Here is a 23,753-nt window from a genome sequence, read left to right as displayed (position 1 = left end):
ATTCAGCAGTCCACCACTTTAGCTCTTTAGCTCTTTTGAGTCTATTGCGATGTAAGCTCTTACACTTTTTTGGAATTTCAATGGCTTCATCCCCTAGCTAATTTTCAATATTTGGCGAATGGAATATTGCGATATGTTCAGCACACGAGCCATTTTTCGGCCACTGCGACGCGGTTTTCGATCAAGTCGCTTCTTTATTTTTCGAACCATTTCTGCTGATGTTAATGTTTTCTTCCGTCCACTACCTTGACTTCAGGCTACGCTACGCTATCAGTATCACGGTAACAAGCGATGGTACGAGACATAAAAGATTTATTCACATTTAAATGCTGGAGTGCTCTACCGGTAGCCACTTGTGTTTTTCCAGCCAAATATAAAGAAATCACACTATCACGCTTGAATTCTATCACGAATAACTTGCTTTTGCTTTTGTACGCTTGTAAACAATATAATGAGCTATCATTGGAATAATTTTAACATCTGTCGGACAAGTGGCTTAAAAATGACAGCAGTCTGAAGTTGGTTGCTGTTTTTTCATACCACCCTGAATAATGGTCATATGTTAAGAGTAAATATTCGTCAGAGCACAGATTGAGACTTTCTAACTAATTTAGTTGTATATTTTCGAAATTTTTGTCTCATTACCCTCAGCAATTTCTTGTTTAAGAAGAACCATGCAGGGATAAGCAGTGATTATGATTCTGTTTCATTGAGAATATAAATTGATTACCAACAGAATTCCGAAATTGTTATGACCCATGTAGCATTTAATAGTAAGGGATACCACATATACATTTCATAAAACGTTAATTCTTAATATAAAAATATTAGGTTGTACGATTTTCACTACTTATTTTTCAAAAGATCCAGATTGAATCATCATAGGAACATGTTTTAAAATAATACGCCAAAATATGGATATTCTTCCCGATTTTAAAATTGAAATTTAGTTTTAAACCAACTACCAAATAAATATTTACCTCACCAGACCATCACTGCTTTTTGTTATTAAAGTTTTATGGCCACTTTACTATTCAAATCAATAAACCTCTGAATTTTTTGAATATTCTGATATTCCACAGAGCTATTATTTTTCTGTTAACTATAAATAATATAAAACAAATAAACTCTCAAAAATATACAGCGCACAGTGCACACTCATGTGAACAACAATGAAAATAAACAAAAGAAGAATATGAACTTAAACTGAATTTTTTTATTCAATAATAAACAAACAAAATAGAGCAAAACGAAACAAAAATATGCTGATGATACCACATATTGAGCACAGAACTGAAACAATTCAAATTGATTTTTAAATAGTTGATAAAAGAAATGCCAACAATATTTGTCCATTGTCATATAACTCTGGACAACAGCAACAGCCACCACCACTGCCGCCAACAAAAGACACGCGTGGATCCCATAAAACCGTAGATACCAAAATGGCAACTGGACCCATGACAAAGGTATCGTCGACAACAACAACTACAGACAAAACCACTTCACCATCAACTGTTTCCCAGTCCCAGTCGATGACAGCAACTGTGTCATTATCATCGTCCTCATCATCATCGACATTTTCGAATTTTAACAAACCTAACAGTTGTGATGGCAATCAGAATAATGAACCCATGAAGTCCGCACAATATCATCCAGGTAAGATAGAAAGAGAGAGAGAGAGGGAGCGTGAGAGAGGAAGAGTGATAGAGACAATTTGACCCAAAATAGGTTATACCATTTTTTAATAGAATTCATTCTATATTAATTTGCCGGGATTTTCACTAATGAAAATGAATGACATGTTGTTTGAGTACATTTGTTTCATTAACAGCTTGTTCTTGCACGCACGAGTTTATTTGTTTGTGTATATACATATGTACAGTAGGTCACAGCTTTGTAGAGATTTTTTTTGCCTAATAAATTTTATGTTTAATAATTGGTGTAAACTTAATGTAGCTTATTTGTCCTTTTATTGAGCATATACGTATGTATGAAGTCACATTGTAATTGCAAAACCTTATTGCAGAATCAATGCCTATAGTTTTGGATAAAATTAAAACAATATTTTAGGGATCAAGACGAAATAAAGAAAATCTTATGATTTGGAATATTCAATTAGGTGAAATACAAATTTTGAGTGAAAATTGTCTAAATTTCATTATACCCTCCACCATACTATGGAGGGTATATTAACTTTGTCATTCCTTATGTAACTCCTCGAAATACTCATGTAAGATATATATATATATATATATATATTTTTATCAGCGTAAAATTCTATGTTGATTTAGCGATGTCCGTCCGTCTATCAATCAGTCCGTCTGTGGAAATCACTCTAGCTTCCGAACGAAATGATAAAATTGCATTCAAATGTGTTTAATGTCTGCAGGACTTTTGGTATTGAAAATGGGCCATATAGGTCTACGTTGTCATATAGCCCCGATATAACGGTACCTCCCAATATTCGGTATACTGATGATTTTAGCTACATTATTCACCGGAATTTTTCCCAATTTGGTATTTAAAGTTCGTAATGGATACTACTGCCTATGACAGAAAATTGCATGTCCAGGTTCATGTCTACGTATAGCCCCCATATAACGGTACCTCCCGATATTCGATATACTGATGTTGTTAGTTACATTATTTACCGGAATTTTTTTTTAATTTAGCATTTGAAGTTCGTAATGGATACCACCGCCTATGACAGAAAATTGTCTGTGCAGGTTCACGTCTTCGTATAGCCCCCATATAACGGTACCTCCCAATATTCGGTAATTTGATGATTTTAGCGACATAATTCACCGGAATTGGTTCAAATTTGCTATTTGATGTTGGTAATGGATATTTCAGCCTATGATAGAAGGTTGTCTATGCAGGCCCAGGTATTCGTATTGGCCCCATATATCAGTACCTCCCTATATTCGGTATTTTGACGATTTTAGGTACAATACCCACGGAAATTGTTTGAGATGTCGTATTTGAAATTCGTAATGGATGCTACAGGCTGAAATAGAACAGATTGTCTATGTAAATCCAGATCTTCATATAGCTCCGATGTAACGATTAATAATAAGGTAATGGCTTATAACAACAATGCCTATGTAGGTCAACGTATTTTTAAAATTTTAACAGAACTTTTAACGGATTTTATTCTTTAAAATTGCCAAATTCGTTCAAATTATGGAGGGTATTCAAAGTTCGGTCCGGCCGAACTAACTGCTTTTTAACTTGTTTTTATATTAAACCCTAAGAGGTGAGTGATTGACTACGTCAACTTCCCAAAAAAGCCTTACTTTTGTAGATGAACGATTTAGCTAACATTTTTATACCCTCAGTCACATGGCTACAGAAGGTATATATCCTTTGAAACCATCAGAACGTGTCTTATGGATATAACGGTTTTAGGCCCTAGGTCTCTTTGGACTAAATCTGTTTCAGGACATTTGGAGTCGATCTAGAGATGGTCCGACCGAAGAGCCCGATTGTCTTCAAATTTCGCATATACCAATATTTCTGGCAAACCTAGGCTGATATGAAGATGAGATAGACAGGGCTACCCCTTTTGGTACCTAACTCACAAAGAGTCAACATTTTGAATAATCGCAACGTTTACCTAATGTAAAAGAATAGTCCGTTTGCCTTCGAATTTCGCTTATCCCAATATTTCTGGCCTAGACCTGGTATGAAGATGGGATAGAAAGGACCACTTCATCTGGTACCTGTCTCACAAAGGGTCAATATTTTGAATAACATTCATCCTCATAAAATGTAAAGTGAACATCTTTTTCAAACTTGGTACACTCCAATATTTTTACCAACACAAGATCTATAGTGAATATGGGATTTAGTGGTCCACTACTTCTGATTCCTAGGCTACAATATGTCAACATCTTTAATAGTTATATATCTCAATACTTTCGAAAAACGTCAGCGGTTTTTTTCAAACTTGCTGTATCTCAACATTTCTATTAACCATAGATCCAATGAAAATATGGGTGAGTGAACATATCTTTCTGGTCCCTTCCACACAAAAGTTAATTAGATGGACTGAGGCTATATATCTGTTGGTAAAACCGACTGATACTTTTTAAATTGTTATAATTAAATTTCATTACCAGTAGCTACTCAAAAAACAGCATCCAAACTTCATATTTTAAAATGGACGTATTATTGGCAGTAAGTACTCACCAAATATCAGATGTGCTCACTCTATGCCGCAGAAACTCATGGCATGGCATAACAAAATTATGTTAGAATATTTTTTTAGGTACTGGTAATGCTGTGTTTAAGTTCATATTTGTTCCACTGGAAATGCATAAGGTTTGTGGCTTGCATTTCTACCAAATTGTTTGCTGGGATATGACGAATTTTTGTAGAAATTCCGTACTTTCATGCCTACTATCCTCAAACTAAGCACATAGGCCACTATTAAAACGAGATATCGGATGAGTTGGTTTATTCAAAGAATGTGTCTTTGGGACTAAATTTTATACTTTATTTAGTAGAATCCTAAATTTCCTCGAATGTAGGCCACCAGTAGTGCGACACCATAATTTAAGCAAGATTTCATTTTCAAAACAAAAAAATTCAATCTGGCAACAACTGACGGCCTTTTGCCGAGATGTCAAAGAAAATTTATATTATTATTGACGCAAAAAAAAGAACACCATACCTCATACCAAATATCATTGTTATAGAATTCATATTACGACTCTGAGGACCCTAACTTCATTCCACTTCATATATTTGTGGAATTTGATATTGAAATATATAATCCAATGTAGTCCACGTTTCTAGTTAAAAAAGTACTTGAAAATATGTTTAAGAAGAAAATGTCATGTTTCTACATCTAAAAGTTCTTTCGCGTTCCAAATTAATTTAGGCAATGGAAAATATATCCCGAAAAGTCTTTTGATTCACATAGTCATAAAAAATATATTTTACAAAATGTCCGGTTTCAACATCTAAAAGTCCTTGACAAAAAAGTTGCAAATAGGTACTCATTTCTTTTTCATTAAAAATATACTCCAAGAAAGTTAATTTTACAGTTTCAAAACGTCATTGAAAATTGCAAGAAGTTCACTTTTCCAAAAAGTTCAGGCTTACAGGCTTTTAGCTCTTCAAGATCGTTCCAATAAATTCAAGTTTCTAGCTCAAATAGACATAAAAATATATTTCAGAAAATCCACTTCTCCAGCGCTTTTAGCCCTTCTAAATATGTTCCAAGAAAACTATTCTACATCTGATAGTCATTAAAAATATATTCCAAAAGAGGGCTCATATCCAGTTCATTTAGTCTTTGAAATATATTCGAGAAAAAAGTGTTACTTGTTCAGGTAGTCTATAAAACCATCTTTCTATATAAGTGATCCAAAATTAGTACTATTTAGTAATTTTCGAACAATTAAAGCACAAATTTAAAGACCACCTCCAGATACCAGCGAAGACCTTAAAATCAAATTTGAGATTTCAGCTCTATTGTTATAAATGTTGCCAAATGTAGTGCCATTTAGTACTTTTCTACAAGTGGACTATACATTTCTAAAACCACCACCAGATCTCAACACGAGATACCAAATGAGATCTCAATATAAATATTCGGAATTCAAGCTCTTTTTCTTTGCCCAATACCAAATTTAGTACTTTTCTTACAATTATGACACACATGCGCAGCACTACGTTCATATTTAAATTCCGGATACCAGGAAAGACCTTAATATCAACTTTGAGGATTCCAGCCCAATCACACCGTTTAATACCAAAGTTAGTATCATTTAGTAATTTTCCTACAATTATAGTGCACATTTCCAAAACCAACACCAGACCTAAACCCCAGATACCAACAGAGATCTCGATATCAAATTTCGGGATTCCAGCCTTATATCTTCATCCAACACCAAATTTAGTACTATTTAGTAATTTTTTGGTACAATTGTAGCATACATGTCCAAATCCACCTCCATGTTTCAATTCCAGATAGCAGCAAATACCCTTATATCAAAATTTAGGATTCCAGCAATATCACTTTACACAATATTGTATTGTTTAGTACTTTGCGAACTATTATAGGGCGCATTTCCAAACCACCGCCAAATCTCAAAACCAGATAATATGAGGAATCTAAATATTAAATTTCAGAATTTCATTTTTGTCCCTTCATCTAATACCAAATATAGGACCATTCAGTACAATTAGGACACATATTTCCGACCCGAGTACCAAATTCCTAATTTCGAGCGCTATCTGTTCACAAAATACCAAATTTAATCAAATATAAAACTATTTAGTACTCTTCGTGCACTTAGAGTACATATTTCCAAAACCTCTTCTTTATGACAAACATACCACAAACCACATTGTTCCAAATTAAGTAGCATTTAGTACAGTTCGTAAACTTAGTACACATTTCCCAAACCACCTTCATGTGTCAAGCTTACTTCTTGTTTCTCGCACCAAATTTATTCTTATCCGTGCATATAACACAAATTGTACGATTTTAGAAGTGTAGTACAATTTAATAACTTTTCGTAACCTTAAAGTCCATATTGCCAAAAAAAAAAACCTTTGGTACATCTTTTCTGCACTCCACCTCTGCCTCCCAATTTAATATTAAAATGTTAATACTTTTCGTACCCTATTAGTAAGAGTTTCCATAAACTCTGCCATACTACACGTCTATGCATCAAGTCTCACCTTCGTGCACAATTTCAAAATTCTAGCTTCAGCCGTTTGGCCTGGGCGTTGGATCTCGATACGCCATTCAGTCAGTTATTTAACTACTCATCTAGATAGATTTTAATTAAATTAAAAATGATAAATAATACAACAAATAAATAAATTAACTTGATATCTAAAAGAATCCTAATAAATTATCCTCTATTGACCTCCCTGTGGAATATTATCCTTTCGACTAATAATTATTTTGCCTTTTAATAAATGTTGCTCTTCTTCCACAATTTTTCCAAGTATATTGCCAATAGCAACAAATTGAAGTTGACAAAAGTTCTGTGTAATTAAACTCTTCTTTGTCGAATATTGCGTTTCGTTATCTTCAATTGCTTAGTTATTATTTCGCATAAAGTTCCAATGTCGCAACTTCTACAAGTAATTGCTCACAAATTAGTTAAATAAACCGACGACAAACTCCAAACTTAAATAACAAAATTTCCAACTTGTTGCTAGAGTTGCGACATTTTTGTTGTTTGTGTTGTTGTTGATGATGGTGATGTTTTTGTCATTCCTTTGCACTTCCTTAAAACTTTCATTATCCTGCAAATTGTTAATTACTTCAAGCGCATGTTTTAGTTGGGCGTACACTTCTTTTTGTCATTATTGTTATATTTCGCTTTTTTGGTTAATTTTTTTATTGTGGTTGAAGTTTCATTATATTTTTATGCTTTTTGTGCCGGAAAACAAACAACAATTTTTTTACAATTTCCCCCTAATTACAATGCTGATGTTTATTTTGCCATAAATGTAAAGAGTTTTATTAAATTTTTCGTTTACGTGTCTCTGGATGTGAAGTTGTTTTTATTATTATTACTGTTATTGTTGTTGCTCTATTGTCCGTTTCATTTGGTTTGTGTTGCTGTTTTTTTAATTTTCCACCACCACATTGAATTTTTTTGGAAAAAGAAACAAGCTAAAGTTTTAATTAAATATTTATGTTGCATAAAAACTCGGGATTTTCAGTTCAGCAGCATAAAAATACAATCCCACTCCTCCGTGAAATTTCGCATAAACTGTGTGAAATTTAAATATTACAAGAATTTTATGCAATTGAAGTTATGCATTCGTAATGACCCTGTGGCGTATGAATATTATTATTGAAAGCAGAACCGAACAGGAAATCAATATAAATCATACGCACCCACACCCCCAAGAAGAAATGAAAGGAAAGAGATATAGAAACAATTATGCATACAATTAAAAAACATATGTTTTTGGTTTGATTTTTTTTTTTTTTCTCCGATCCATATGAGAAAGTATGCTGCGCTTCCGGCTAAATAGTGAACATCCATAATAGGATATATTAAAAAATGCATATATGGATTACTATTGCCAGAGGTAGAACATCAAATAATTCATGCACGTACATAATATACAAAGATTGGCTTATAATTAAAATATGAGTGCATGATTTATGCTTTCATTGCCAATTACCATGGCGATGTCAAACATGAGGGAAATGATTTTTTTATTTATATAGTAGTAATCAAACCTTTGACAATTTTAAATAAGAACAGGTTAAATGACTCTAAATTCATAACAGAACAGAAAATAAGTTTGAATAGCGCTCAATATATAAGGCATTAAAACTTTAATAAATCAAGTTAAATGGTATTAGTCGGTTTTGAAGACAGATGCATACCCCGAGCCTTTATTTATGATTCTTCAAACTGTTGACCCTTTATGGTGGAGGTTCCAAAGTAGTGGGTCAATACTGTCCATTTCGTACCCAACCTAAGTCTGACATAAATATTACAACGTGCCAGATTTGGAATATATCACTACTTCCTATACTTTATATGTGACATGTGCAAGTTTTTGGAAAATGTAGAAATATGCATGAGGTACCAGATATAGTGGACCGAAACATTCCACTTCATCGAGTACAGATAAAAATATTGGTATGTGTTAAATTTGTAGGAAATCGAACATTTATATCCAATTTTATACGAAATCATAAATTCCAATAAATTACAAATACATATCAGATTTCCGGTTAAGAGAAATATTTAGATATATGTATTGGAAATTGTGACCCTTTGTGGGTAAGGTACCAAAAGGCGATGGTAGATACTTGTCATCTTCACAAAAGATCTTGCGTTAGCAAAAATGTTTGGATGTATGAAATTTGAAGAGAGTAGGATGCTTATTTTGCGTTTTTTGAACGTTTTAAAAATTATGAACAATTTGTGGGGAAGTACCATAAGGAGGGCGCCGATATATACAATTTTTTAAAGCAGATCTTGTGTTAGTAAAAATAATGGCATGTGTGAAATTTGAAGAGAGCCAGATTCGGTTTTTAAGATCGTTTTGGTTATTCAAAATTTTGACCCTTTGTGGGAGAGGTACTAGAAGATATGGTCCGATCTCTGCCATCATTATAACAGATCTCGTGTTGATGGAAATAATGAGATGTACCAAGTCTGTATAGAATCGGCTGTTAATTTCGTGGTTTTATGAGCTTCATTAATATTTAAAATTGTGAAATTTTGTGGAGGAGGTATCAGAAGGAGTACACAGATACATTCCATCTTCACAGCATATATTGTGATAGTAGAAATAATGGAATGTGTGAAATATGAAGAGATCCAGATGCTTATTTCGGTTATTCGGTTTTCAAGATCGTTTTGGATATTCAAAATCTTGACACTTTCTGGGGGAGGTACCAGAAGGATGGGCTGATGTATTTCATCTTCCCACCAGATCTTGTGTTCGTAGAAATATTGGGATGTGCGAAATCAAACGACAATCGGATACTCATTTCGCATTTTACAAGAGTTCAAAATGTTGACCCTTTGTGTGACTCATCTTGACCTAGCACTGATGCAAATACTAGGAACTTTTGTGGGAGGGTTGCCAGAAGGAGTGGACCGATATTGCCCATCTCCGAACTCGACCTAAGTTTAATAATACTATTACGATGCACCAAATTTGGACCAAATCGGATACTTCCCTTGAGAGTTATCGTGCGTAGCAGTCATCGTGCGTACCAGTCATCGCTAGATCGACTGCAAATGTCCTGAAACGGATTTGGTCCAAAGAGACCTAGGGTCTAAAACCCTTATTTCGATTAGGTACGTTTTGGCCGTATCAAATGAAATGTACCCCCTCTAGCCATATGGCTGAAAGAAATTCTAAGTATACGTAAAAAATGTAATTCCGGGTACTGATTTTGGCGAAGGCATTAGGTTTTAAGAGAACTTCTAATGGCGATCGGCGGCAAAAATTGTAAAACTAATTTATAGAACTAATATTGGAAAGCTCACACCTAAGTAAGACCCCTACACACATATCATCAACGATTTTATTTACAATTGGACTATGCCACAAATACCCAGGAAAACCGGAAAAAATTTCGGTACCATGGTCCGTGAAAAGTCATTTTTAAAAGTCATTACTATTGTCCTTATGGTCCTACAAAAAAATTCTTAAGAAATCTACGATTCTAGTTCATATGACCATTAATAGACTTTCTTAAGAAATACGTGTCTGTTGAAAATATCTACATAGATGGCCCCGACATCATCAAATTTTTTTGAAAATCCATAGAGTGTCCGATAAAAGTTGTTATTAAAAATTCTCGACTTTTGTCCAGAAAAAAATTATTATTCTCAAATCCACGATTTCTGGTCAGGTGATCCTTGAAAAGATTTTCCTCCAAAGTAACCGATTTTCGGTCGAACAAATATTGAAAAAATTTGATTGGAAAGTTCATAGTGTTTGGACAACATTTTCTATGGTATGGGCTTCTTATAATACCCATGATAATTTTTGGTAAGATAGTCCAAGAAAAAGTTTTTGTTCAAAATCCAAGATTTTTGGTCAGATGTTCGCTTAAAATACTTATTAAAGAATCCTTGTTTTTTAAAATAGTATCCTAAATAATGCAAGATGGCCATTGACAAGAATGTCTTTAATATTAAAACAAAATATTTGATATTTGAAGAGTCCTTGAAAAAATTTTAAAATAGACCCCAGGATTTCTCTACGAAATTCATGATTTTTGACCAAAAAACCCTTAAAATCCTCGTTTATTGGACGAGAAGTCTTTCCTAGAAATTAAGTCCTTCAAAAAATACACGACTATTGTCACGAAGTCCGTTAACAAATAGCCAATTTTTGCCAGAAAGTCCTTTAAAACAACCTCCAAATTTTTATTTTTAATTGCCGGGAAGTCTTCGAAAATACCAATTATTTCCTATTTTTTTAAATTAAAGATTTTTACCAGCAAGTTTTTTAAGCAACCACTGTTTTTGGCCAGAAAGCCCTAGAAAAAATTCACAACTTGTGGCCAATAATCCTCTGATTATTTGGTGGAGTGTATAAAAGAAGTTTCTTAAAAAATCCAAGATTTTTGATCATATAGATCAATTGTTTAAAATATACATGATATTTTTTTAAAAATATACACTCCACCAAATAATCAAAGGATTATTGGCCACAAGTCCTCCAAAAAATCCACAATCATTTGCCAGATGGCCAAAGATTATTGAAGTCCTTCAGAAAAATCCACCATTTCGACCAGAAAATTCTTTAAGGAATCCATGATTATTGGGTATGAAGTCCTTTAGAAATACACAATTACCTTAAAAAATATTCTCACAACATCAGAAATGATTTTTGAAACCATTGGAGGGGCAACTGATAAATAACACAATGTTCCACAAAAAAAATCTGTCTGTAGTAACCATTATGGGAGTCGTACCCTAAGGGCCGACCCCTGCGTACGTCCCTGTACAAAGTTCTTTTGGTGGGGTCCATTGTTTTCTATTTTCAAAAACTTGACTTTCACTTAATAACAAATATTTTTACTGATTTCGGAGAAAGTAGCAGAAGAAGTAAACTTATCTGTCCCTTAATCAAGAACCAATTTCACCTTTTGGTGAGTGTTGTGATTTTTAAAAAATATTGATAATTTGGGGGAAGATAGCAAAAAGTGCAGTCCGGAGTATAACATTTTTATACTAGATCTAATATTGGTAGAAATATTTGTAATTCTAAACAAAATTATTAACAAATTATGAACATTCATTCTGGAATCTATTTATACTAATAGACACCAGAAGGAATGGGTCAACATTTTACATTTTCAAACCTGATCTTAGTTTGATATAAATATGACTTTATTGTGATTTACATCGTTTATGGACTGGTATATAATGTACATTACTTTTACACCAGATCTATAATTGCCGGAAATATTCGGAATTGAGAGAGTAGGCCGACATTATATATGTGTGATCTCATCCTAGGTAGACAAGCCAAAGTCTCTTCCCCCTCCACGAAATGTAGTTTTTTTTTTTAATTTTGACATCTCATGTATAGGTACCAGAAGTAGTGGGTCAATTTTACACATCTTCGAACCTAAAACTCTAAAACTCTCCAAAATGGGCAATTTTAGATATTCTCAGAATGAAAGTAATACATTTATTATTAATATTCAATTATTATTAAGTTCATTATAAATAATATTATTATTTTTTGCTACTATTATATTTTTTATTATCATTCCAAACATTCAAACCAATTCTAGGTTTAAATCAGTTTCATTATTATTTTGTTCGCTTCCTTGCTTGCACTTTAAAAATTCAATTTTCAATTCATGTTTATGTACCTACAATTTTTTAAAAATATAATAAGAGATGCATATATAAAAAAATCGCGTTGATCTCTAATTCAAAATTCCATTCCTAATTTCTCATTACAGACTCTCCCACGAAACTGCGCGAAGAAAACGAACGGCTTAATGCTGAACTTCACAGATTACGCAAGCTTCTCGAAACATCTCCGGAAGGGGCTGTGGGTGGCATCGATCTCTCTGACTCGAATAGCTGTGGCGATGGACAATCAACAGATGGCAGCAGTTCCAACACACAACAACGTATCGATCGCCTGGAACAAGAGTTGCGATCAGCCAAAAATCAATTAATGAACTTACGCATTGAACGTAAAAAACTTCGAAGTGATAAAAATGAACTAGTCGGCCAAGTGAAGCAGCTGTGTGCTTCATTGCAGGAAAAAGAACAAGAGTTGAGAGATTTCATACGAAACTATCAGGAACGGGTAAGAGAATCGGAATCGAATAATGCCAAACTTTCGGGAGATCGTGAACGAGAACGTTGGCAATTGTTGAAGCAGGCACGAGATGAGGCGGAGCGATCGCTCTCATTGGCCCAACAGCTGAGCGCCCGGGATATGCAGCTGCAGAAGTTGCAGGAACAATTGCAAAGACAAATGGCCGGGCAGGGATGTATGTCGGATCAAGAGAGTTTACTCTCCTTTGCCCCATTGACGCCACCCTCTGCAGCATCGGGTCTTATGAATGCCCAAATGAATAGTGTCGCTGGTAGTGGTGCTGGAGGCAGTGGAGCGGGAAGTGCTGCCACATATCGTAATGATGATAGTGGGCGTGGCAATTCAAACTCCCTCTCAGCATTCAGTAATAGTTCGGGTAACACAGCCGGCGATCGCAATTCATGTTCCAATGATTCCGCCTTGCGCAATAACAGTGATCGGGAGAGTACCGGCGGCGATATGAATTTCAGCGATGGTGTATCGGATAATGGACCGTGTATTACGGTGGATCCCGACAGCATATCGCTGGTGTCTAGTCAAAATATGTATCAATGTAAGTTTTATTGATTTAATTTAAATTTTGAAGATTTGTGGGTATGCTTCAACGAGGTGAGGGCTAGGGATGTATTTTTGATCCAAACATTATTAAGATTTGAAGAGCTATATCAATTTTCTAAACAGTTATCACTTAAGATTTGATTATAGGAATATCTTCATTTTTATAAAAAAAAAATCCATATCGAATCTAAAATCTGTTTTTCCTGCCCAAATTTACTCTTATTTCGATGCTGCTCTTAGACGGCACTCCCAAAGAAAGAAGTCCAACTTTGTCACCTCTGAATTCAGCAGCTTATTCCAGGTAATTTTTCACAACTCATTTTTCAAAAGTAGTTGTTAACCACCACCATAACCTCTTTTCAAGATCTGTGGAACAATTGGGCTCACCCGTTGACTCCGAGGGACCAGGAGCTGTGGCTCGTAAATATCCTCCCAAAACGTCGGGGACCACACTGGGTGCACGCAATGGTCGTGGCGGTACTTGGGGTAGTATATCAAGGGTGTTTGCCAGGTCAAGGAATAAAAACAAGGCTTTATCTTCGGATGGTGCCAGTGAGTGTAAGTGGAATTGAGGGAAATAAAGTAGGATCAAAAATAATCGAAAATCTTTTCAGTTAATGATTACGCCTGGAGTCCCCTATCGGAAGAGGGTTATGCTGAAAAATTACGCTTACTGCGAGAAGCCTCCCAGCTACCTATGGAAAGATGGAGGGCCTCTCAAGTATTGGCCTGGCTGGAGGTGGCACTCGGTATGCCCCAGTACAGTTCACGTTGTGCTGAAAATGTTAAAAGCGGCAAAGTTCTGCTGGAGCTAAACGACATGGAACTAGAAGCTGGTCTTGGCTTGGCCCATCCAATGCATCGTAAAAAACTGCGTCTGGCCATTGAGGAACAACGTCGACCCGAAATGGTACGTTACCCGATGATAACACAATTGGGCCATACATGGGTGGCCTCCGAATGGCTGCCCGACATTGGTTTGCCCCAGTACGCTGAATCGTTCCTGCATTCATTGGTCGATGCCCGCATGTTGGACACACTGTCGAAAAAGGAGCTGGAAAAGTTTTTGGGTGTCACAAGGAAATTCCATCAGGCCAGCATTGTACATGGTATGTAGGCGGGGTGTGGAGGAAACAAGAGCAAATTAGAAAAAGAGTTGATGTGTATTTTTTGTTCTTTGTATTACTTTTTCCTAGGTATTCATGTCTTGCGCATTGTAAAATACGATCGTCAAAACTTGGCCATGCGCCGAGTCCAATCGGAAAATGTCGATACGGATCCCATTGTCTGGACCAATCAACGTTTTATCCGCTGGGCTCGTTCCATTGATTTGGGTGAATACGCTGATAATCTTAAAGGTATGTTTTATGCAAAACGAAAAAAATAATAACTTATATAAAATTCCGGATCTTCATTTTTGTCGTACAATAAAAACAGGAATGAAAAGGAGGATTAAAGCAACGTAATTGAAAAGACAAAAATATATATTTTTTCTGATTGGCGAATAGATGAAAACACCTTTTAAGGATCTTAATTTGGCATTCAAAATTCTGTATATTTTGAATGAATAGAAATGATTTCATAAAATTATCTTCTTGATTTAATATTAATCTTCTTGAATTAATATTTTATCCAAATCGGTCCTGTAAATTTAAAAGTTGAAAGGTCAAACTTCAACTTCTTCAGCCTTATGGAAATGGTCCTCTTTGAAATCACATTTTGGCGTACACGTAAACGCAGATTTTTATATCCTACAACACTATGTGGTGGGGGTATTATTATCTCGCCGAGCTGAGTCAATATGTCCGTCCATGTTAAATTGTAATCACTCTACAGGTCTTAATTATGGCCCGATCCTTAGCAGTATTTTGGAGATGATCGCATAATATTTATGGGTTTAAATGGACCAAAAACAAAAAAAATCCACTAAACCGCGAATATTTTTAATATATCAATGGAGGGAATGTTAGTTAGACCGCTTATAACTCAAGAACGCCTGGACGGATTTTGACAATTCATAAATTCGGAATGGAGTTTTGCCAAAAAATGATAAAATCTAAGAAAATCACATGATAACCTACACCACTTTGCATTCTTAGTAGAGCTTCACATAACAAATAAAAGTTTTAATGGGGAATTTGTGAGAATTAAATCATACCAACTATGATTATAGTAATCATTAAAAGTCCAAAGGAACTAATATATGGAAGGAATATCCTCCTCTGATTTCTACTAAATTTGTCGAGGCATTTGCGCCTTTTCACTTCGGGCTTGTATTATCAATTTGGTGCACTATTAACTTGAAATTTGAACCGACCTCGATAAATGTTTTTCTTAGCTGTATTTGATATATTTCCCCAAATATTGTTGTTACAAATTGCATATTACGGCTGCGGAGGACAAAAATAACAAACCGGATGTAGAATATATATGGGAGCTATATCTGAACCGATTTCGATCAAATTTGGCATACTTATTTACAGGCCTAATTTGGTTTTATGTGCAAAATTCCATACTATTCGGGCTGATATTACATGTTTGGTGCACAATATAAGGCAAATTAGACGAAAATATATATGGGAGCTATACCTAAATTTTGACCGATTATATCCGATTTCAGTAAGGTTCGTCCTTGGGTCAAACGAATTATTTGTGCGAAATTTTATCTGAAACGGGCAATAAATGCGATCTGTACTTTGTTTACAAAAATACATGGACAGACGGACAGACGGACGGACAGACGGACGGACATGCATAAATCGACTCAGAATGTGATTCTATGCAGATCATCAAAAGGAACTATGGGTCTATCTCGTTTACTTTTGCCTGTTACAAACAAATGTAAATGTAATAAAAAGTTAATATTTTTTCTTACTTATTTCAATTTATTTTTATATTTTTTATCATATGCGATTTTGTCATATTTGACTTCAATATTGAATTTTACGTTTGGTAATATTTTTTTCAATTTACAAACAATATATTTGTCCGATTATCAAGAAATTTTGCATAGGGGTAGAATTGGGGTCAGAATCAAATCCTATTGTTTTTCAAGTTGTACATTTAGGGAACAAATGAACCAAAAATTAAAACTTTCCTGATCTTGAAGTGGCTCTACAGGTCACAATTTAAAACCCATCGTCACAGAATAAGGTTAGGGCTTAGGGCTGGGCAGAAGCCTTCCAATTTGAATAGTCATCGGGTAATATTTAGTGGGTGAAATAGACCCTGTTCATCTATTTGTGATTTCGCCGGGATTAAAAATATTGACGGTTTAATGGAAAATTTGACTTTTAGTTAACACAAATGTTATGTTAACTAAAAGTCAAATTTTCCATTAAACCGTCAATATGTTTAATCCCGGCGAAATCACAAATAGATGAACAGGTCAAACCTGACCGTTATGTAGATGCCGATAGTAAATATATCGGATATATATTGCGAAATATATACAATGTATATATACAAAGGAAATGAGTGTTAGCTAGAATGTTTATATTTCAAGAATGGCTGGACCGATTTAGACAAATTTTGTCAATTCCGCATGCTCTCTTGGCATAAAAATACAAAATCGAAAAAACGCATAAAAAATGGCAATAATGATGTTAATATAGATTTGTTAGTTTAGATTTTTTAGATTTTTTTTATCGCATGCGATTTTTTGCATACTTTTCAATATTCTTTCACCTTACAACACAGGTAGGGGTTATTATATACAGATTGAATTTATCATCCGATCCTCACGAAAATTTTAGGATTAGGCTCAGAAGGGCTAGACCTATTGTTTTCAAAGATGTCCACCATATATTTAAGGGTTGAAATGGACCAACAACTAAAAATGTTCCTTAATTTGCAGCCGTAAGAAATAAAGGTCACACATAGAAACCAAAGTGTCCTGTGGCTGCAAATCTCGCATGACGTTAGAGTTTAGGACAGCAAGTAGAATGGACCTCAACTCTTTGTGTGAAAAAATACCAGCATTACTTACAGGCGATATCTGAAATACACAAAAGGCGAACATCTGGCTTTTTAAGCTGATTTTGTTGACGAATATAACCAAATATCGTAGAAAAGCAGATCATATAGATGAGTCTAAATTTGGAGATACGGAGGGACCTCTAGCTTTTGGAGATGATCGCAAAATATTTTGCGGTTCAAATGAACCAAAAACAGAAAAAAATTCCTGATCACACAATTGAAGCTTATCGACACGCCTGATAAGAGAGTTAAGGACAGGGAAGAATTCTATCATTTTGGATGACCATTGGATTATATTTAGCTGTAAAATGGACCACAACAACTAACATCACGACGGAGTGCGTAAATATTGGGCAAATGTCCCTGGTCAAAATGCTAAGGGTAATGTCTGGGCAATGCTCCGTGACATAAATTCAAAAGCGAAATCTTCCAAAATGGAGGGGGCTTCTAACACATTGTAGAGTTGTAGGGTATCACATGGTCGGCCCCGCACGACTGTGCCTGTTGCGTATTTATATAATATATGCCATTGGCATTTAGGAAATAATTGCTTCACTATCAAGGTCAGAGAATGCCCATTCTTTCTCAAATGAATACAAAATTTCTAGCAATATGGTTTTCTTTTCAGGACAATCTTGTCTTTTTATACCCTCCACCATAGTATGGAGGGTATATTAAGTTAGTCATTCCGTTTGTAACACCTCGAAATATGCATTTTAGACCCCACAAAGTATATATATTCTTGATCAGCATTAAATTCTTTGTGGATTTTGCGATGTCCATCCCACTGTCCGCCTGTCCCTCTGTCCGCCTGTCCCTCTGTCCGCCTGTGGAAATCACTCTAGTTCGTAGCGGATACTACAGCCTCTGACAAAAATTTTTGTATGCAGGTCCAAGTTTTCGTATAGCTCCCATATAAGATTTTAGCAAAATTATACACCGGAATTGTTTTAAATTTCGTAGAAAAATATACTAATGGGTACTACAACCTATGATAACAATTTTTGTATGCAGTACTCCCGATATTCTGTATTTTCATGATTTTAGCGACATTATTTACCGGAATTATTCCAAATTCCATACTTAAAATTCGTAATGCGTACTACATCCTTTTACAAAAATGTGTGTATGCAGGTCCACGTCTTCGTATATATTCGATATTATGGCAAACAATTTCGTATGCAGATCCACGTCTTCATATAGCACCCATATGACTGTTTTCATTAAAGTAGTAGTTTTATATATTTTTTTTGAAATTCTTTAATTTCTTTCGGAATGGTGGAGTGTATTAAAAGTTCGACCCGCCCGAACTTATCTGCTTTTTACTTGTTTATATTTGACTTTTTATTGCAAAGTTTTTGCATAATTCGTTAGAATTGATTTTCCTTGTTATCTAAATTCGTATTAAAGCATTGGAAATCTTGAAGATTTAATTCAAAACCACCAAATTAAATTTATACCCGTACTGAAACCAAATATTTATCGGTTCACCTCTTTGATCCCAAAAATATCAATTACATTTAATTTATGATATGACCACAATACAGCAATAACAACAACCAATCACCCTTATGTTGGACACATATCGAACTTCAATAATAACGATGATGATGACTTCGATGACGATTATGATAATTGTAATGCTATACCTCAATCATATAATCTGACATAATTGCTGTCATCGTAATTATGTCTAATTATGTGCATTATTCGAACACATGTAAAATGTCCGATTTAACACACCGAAACCAATTGATTATTTATTTCGATTATAATTGTTCTTGTTGTTGTCGTCCATTTTTATTGCAGATAGCGGAGTGCACGGTGGCTTAGTTGTGTTGGAGCCCTCCTTTTCGGGCGATACCATGGCCACCGCGTTGGGCATACCACCCTCAAAGAACATAATACGACGACATTTATCAACGGAATTTGATGCATTAATTTTACCCGCCAGGTAAGCCGAACTATCATATATGAAACTAATGCACACAATAAAATATATATATTGAATATGTATGTAGGATTATGTATACGATTTTATCTATCTATGTATGTAGTTTTTAAAACTCAAACCGATTGGTTACCCGTACCTAATTCGCTGTCCAAATTTTTTGCTTTGGTTTTATGTTTTGCACTCAACTAACAAATGATTTTTCTGTTGTATTATTTTCCATGTTCATAAATATGTATAATAAGAGTAGGTTTGTATTGTGTATGAGTGCGAATGAAAGGAGTGAAAGTTTCCAGAATGTATGGTTGTCATGTCAACACCAGTGAAATATGAGTCTCATCCATAATTATCCATCTGTATATAGGCAGTCCGAATGCGTTCGTGTGGATTATATCTGTGTGTCTTTGTCTGCAATCATACCCAACTTGTCAGTAGTCTTTATTAATCCAATATACATAATTCAATAGAGCATATGGGCAATTCCAAAAATATTTATCAATGTGTTCTCTGCGAAGAACACTCAAATTGTAGACCTATTGAAGATATTCTATAAATGGAAGATTTGTTGAAGTCATATGAAAGGTCGTCTACTTAAAAAAGGATCTGTGGAAGGTTTTTTATGGATAACGGATTTGTGGAAGATCTGCGGAAGGCATTATATCCAAAGAAGACCTGAGGAGGATATCGTATCCATAAAAGACCTGAGAAAAGGGTTTCTATGCGCTGTGAAAGGTCTTCTTAGCCGACATGTAGAAGGGCCTCTGTCCACAATATACCTGCGGATGGTCCTCTATAAAGTCAAGGCTTGCGAAGGGTATTCTATCCACGGACGGATAAGGAGGGGTATTTTATCCATAAAAAACCGTGGGAAAGTCTTCTATGTACAAAAGTCTTTTGGAAGGTAGTCTTTTATCCGTAAAAAATCTATGCCAGGTCTTCTATCCATAGAAGTTCTTAGAAATTTGTTTTATCAGTAAGAGACCTGTGGAAGGTATTTTCTACATATCCCCAAATAGAAGACCTGTGGAAAATATGCGTCCGTAGAAGACCAAGAACGTAAATGTCTTTAAAAGCTCACCGCCCACCGGTCTTCTATCCGTAGACTTTTGTAAGGATTTCTATCGAAGAAGGTACGCCTGTTGGAAGTCTTCGACATGTAGAAGACCTGAAATGACCTTCTATATTAGGAAGATCAATAGATGACATGTGGAAAACCTCTTAAAGGTATTTTATCCACAGAAGACCTCTAGAAGGTCTTCCATCCAGGACATAGGAAGGTCTTCTGTCCATAGTAGGCCTGTGGGAGGTCTTCTATCCATAGAAGGTTTTCCATTTATAAAAGACCCGTGGAAGGTCTTCTAACGTCGAAGATTTGTGGCTGTTCTTCTATCCATAGAAGACCTGTGGAATGCCTTATATCCATAGCAGACCTGTGTGAAGGTCTTTTATCAATCGAATACCTGTAAAGGTCTTCCATCCATAGAAGAGCTGTGGAAGGTCTTCTATCCATAAAAAACTCGTGGAAAGTCTTCTATCCTGTGGAAGGTATACTATCCATAAACGACCTTGGGAAGATCTTATATCCATAGAAGACCTGTGGCAAGTCTTCTGTCCATAGTAGGTCTGTGGGAGGTCTTCTATCCATAGAAGACCTATGGAAGGTTTTCTCTTCATTGAAGACCATTGGAAGGTCTTCAATCAATTGAAGATCTGTGGAAGGTCTACTATCGAGAGATAACCTGTGGAATGTAGTTTATCCATAGGAGACCTGTGGAAAGTCTTTCATCAATTGAAGTCCTGTGGATAGAAAGTCTTTTATCCATAGAAGACTTGTTGAAGGTATTATATCCATAGTAGACTTGTGGAAGGTATTTTTCCATAGAAGGCCTGTGGAAGGTCTTCTATCCATAGAAGACCTGTGGATAGGAAAACTTTTCCATAGAAAATCCGTGGAAGTTCTTTGATCCATAAAAGACCTGTGCTAGTTATTCTATCCATAAATGACTCGCAGAAGCTCTTTTATTCACAGAAGACTTGTGGAAAGTCTACTATTCATAGAAGTCCTAAGATAGATCCTCTACCCATAATGTACACAAGTCATTTGGAAGGTTTCACGGAAACCCTGTGGAAAATCTTCTACCAATTAAGGACCTGTTGGAGTTCTTATATGTATTCTTTTAGACTTGTGGAAGATCTTCTATCCACGGAAGACCTGCGGTCTATGGTTAAAGCAACAGATCTGTTCTTCTATTCAACTTTTAAGGTTTACTTAGGCCTTCTACCCATTTTTTATTCAATTTATATAAATTTTAATTAATGAAATTTTTGGAATTGCCCAACTTTGCATTGTTGTCGCTCATTAATAAATGTTTGCCAGATCTAAAAACCATCTCCCCATACGTCATACATCTCATCAGTGATTCACGTTTTAAAACGGAAACAATTGTTATCACGATATAAAAATTATTATTTAAAAAAGTTGCTATTGAACAAATTTTATATTAAAACATTATTTTTATTTATACAATTTCATTTAATTTTTTTTTCAAAAATGTGCCAAGCAAGAAATAAAAAAAATAATAACTTTATATAATTTAATGCATCTCCAACCATAACCGCAACATTATAAATCTATTCATTCACCATAAAATATCATCTACATATTCAACACATCACTGCTTTGTAGCTCAAACTAATAATAGAAATATCATGAAAGAGAGAGAGAGAGAGAAAAAACGCAAAACCAAAAGCCTAACACATAATCAATGTTTAATTAAATATTTTTTGCTCATTTTTCTATAAACTCATTACTATTGTATTATAGATTCATTATATCCATACAAAATATGTTGAAACAAAAGCAATGGTAGCGAACAAAAAAGAACCGAAGTGAAACAAATTGTTGCAAACACACACGTATTTTTTCAATTGGTGTTCGTTGTCGAATGCTTTTCTATCTATACATACAGATAATAATCATTAGACTGGCTTGTAATCATTGATACCGCAACTAACTACTATTTCATTATGATCCACATCATCATTATTATCATTGTCATCATGAAAATCGACAGGCACACAGATACTGTGAATGGTATAGAATTTCTATGAAATGTATATCCATCAAAATAGATTCAAAATTTTGAAAATGATTGAAGTTCTTTGTGGCGTATACTCAACATATGAATATTCAAAACACATACGCAATATGGGCAAATGCCACAAGCCAAGAGATTGGAATTTAATTTTCCTAAAACATATTTCGTCGGCATAAAACGTAAAAGATAATAGATACATGAGTTGTTCTTTTTTCTATTTTAAAAAATGGAAGATATTTCAACTACAGAAATATCGAAAGCAAACAAATAAGCAATGGCTATAGTAGTGCGGGGCCGACCATGTGATACCCTACAACACTAAAATATGTTATAAGCCCCCTTATGTCCAAATTCATTTTGGAAGATTTCGCTTTTGAAGTTATGCCACGAAGCACTGCCCAGATATTACCCTTATCCTTTTTGACCAGGCTGTTAGTTGTTGTGGTCCATTTTACAGCTTAGTATAATCCAATGATCTTTCAAAATGTTAGATATCTTCCCTATCATTAACTATCTTCACAGGCGTGTCGATTGGCTTTAATTGTGTGATCAGACAATTTCTAACCCCTATGATTTGCTTGTCTACGATATTCGGCTATATTCGTCAACGAAATCAGCATAAAAAGCCAGAAGTTCACCTTTGTGTATCTCGGATAACGCCTGTAAATATTATTGGTATTTTTTCACACAAAAGTAGTGGTTCATTCTACCCGCTGTCCTAAACTCTAACTTCATGCAAGACTTCGTGTCCTATGGTTTGTATTTGTGACCTTTATAATGGCTGCAAAATCGGGAACATTTTTAGTTGTTGGTGCATTTGAACCCCTAAATATATTGCGGACATCTTTGAAAATAATAGGCCTAGCCCTTCTCAGTCTAACCCTACCCCTGTGTAAATTTTCGTGAGGACCGGAAGAGAATTGCAATATGCATATAATAACTCCAACCTGTATTGTAGGGTGAACAAATATGATAAAAAAATACCCTTCAATTTGACTTATAATAGTCAAATTGAAAAAAAAATCGCATGCGATAAAAATATGAAAAAAAATATATAAAAAATCACAAAATACTACAAAATCTTTATTAACATCATTACAGGCATCTTGTTATGCAATTTTTTAAAATGTTATACTTTTATGCCAAGAGGGCATTCTGAATTGAGAAAATTTGTCAAAATCGGTGCAGACATTTTTGAGATATAAGCATTCTAGCTAACATCCCTGTCCTTCGTATATACATATTGTATATATTTCACTATATATTCGATATATTTCTATCGGCATCTACGTAATGTCAGAAATGTCCTCTTCGTTTATTTGTGATTTCGCCGGGATTAAAAATATTCGCGATTTTAT

At 34.7% G+C, this 23,753-nt stretch overlaps 1 protein-coding gene across 1 annotated transcript in view; it reads left to right on the top strand.

The window, feature by feature from the left end:
* LOC101892682 (kazrin) overlaps positions 1–23,753 on the top strand; it is a 69,371-nt gene that overhangs the window by 20,889 nt on the left and 24,729 nt on the right. Inside the window, exons 3-8 of the mRNA XM_020037623.2 lie at positions 12,443–13,363; positions 13,609–13,669; positions 13,733–13,926; positions 13,983–14,477; positions 14,565–14,726; positions 19,156–19,300. Coding sequence (XP_019893182.1) covers positions 12,443–13,363; positions 13,609–13,669; positions 13,733–13,926; positions 13,983–14,477; positions 14,565–14,726; positions 19,156–19,300 — 1,978 coding nt within the window. The remainder of the gene's footprint in view (positions 1–12,442; positions 13,364–13,608; positions 13,670–13,732; positions 13,927–13,982; positions 14,478–14,564; positions 14,727–19,155; positions 19,301–23,753) is intronic.

The sequence above is a fragment of the Musca domestica genome, unplaced genomic scaffold (assembly GCF_030504385.1).
Source record: "Musca domestica strain aabys unplaced genomic scaffold, Musca_domestica.polishedcontigs.V.1.1 16, whole genome shotgun sequence".
Lineage (NCBI taxonomy): Eukaryota > Metazoa > Arthropoda > Insecta > Diptera > Muscidae > Musca > Musca domestica.
The sequence above is the reverse complement of the archived record's forward strand: the minus strand, read 5'-3'. Positions and strand labels throughout refer to the sequence as shown.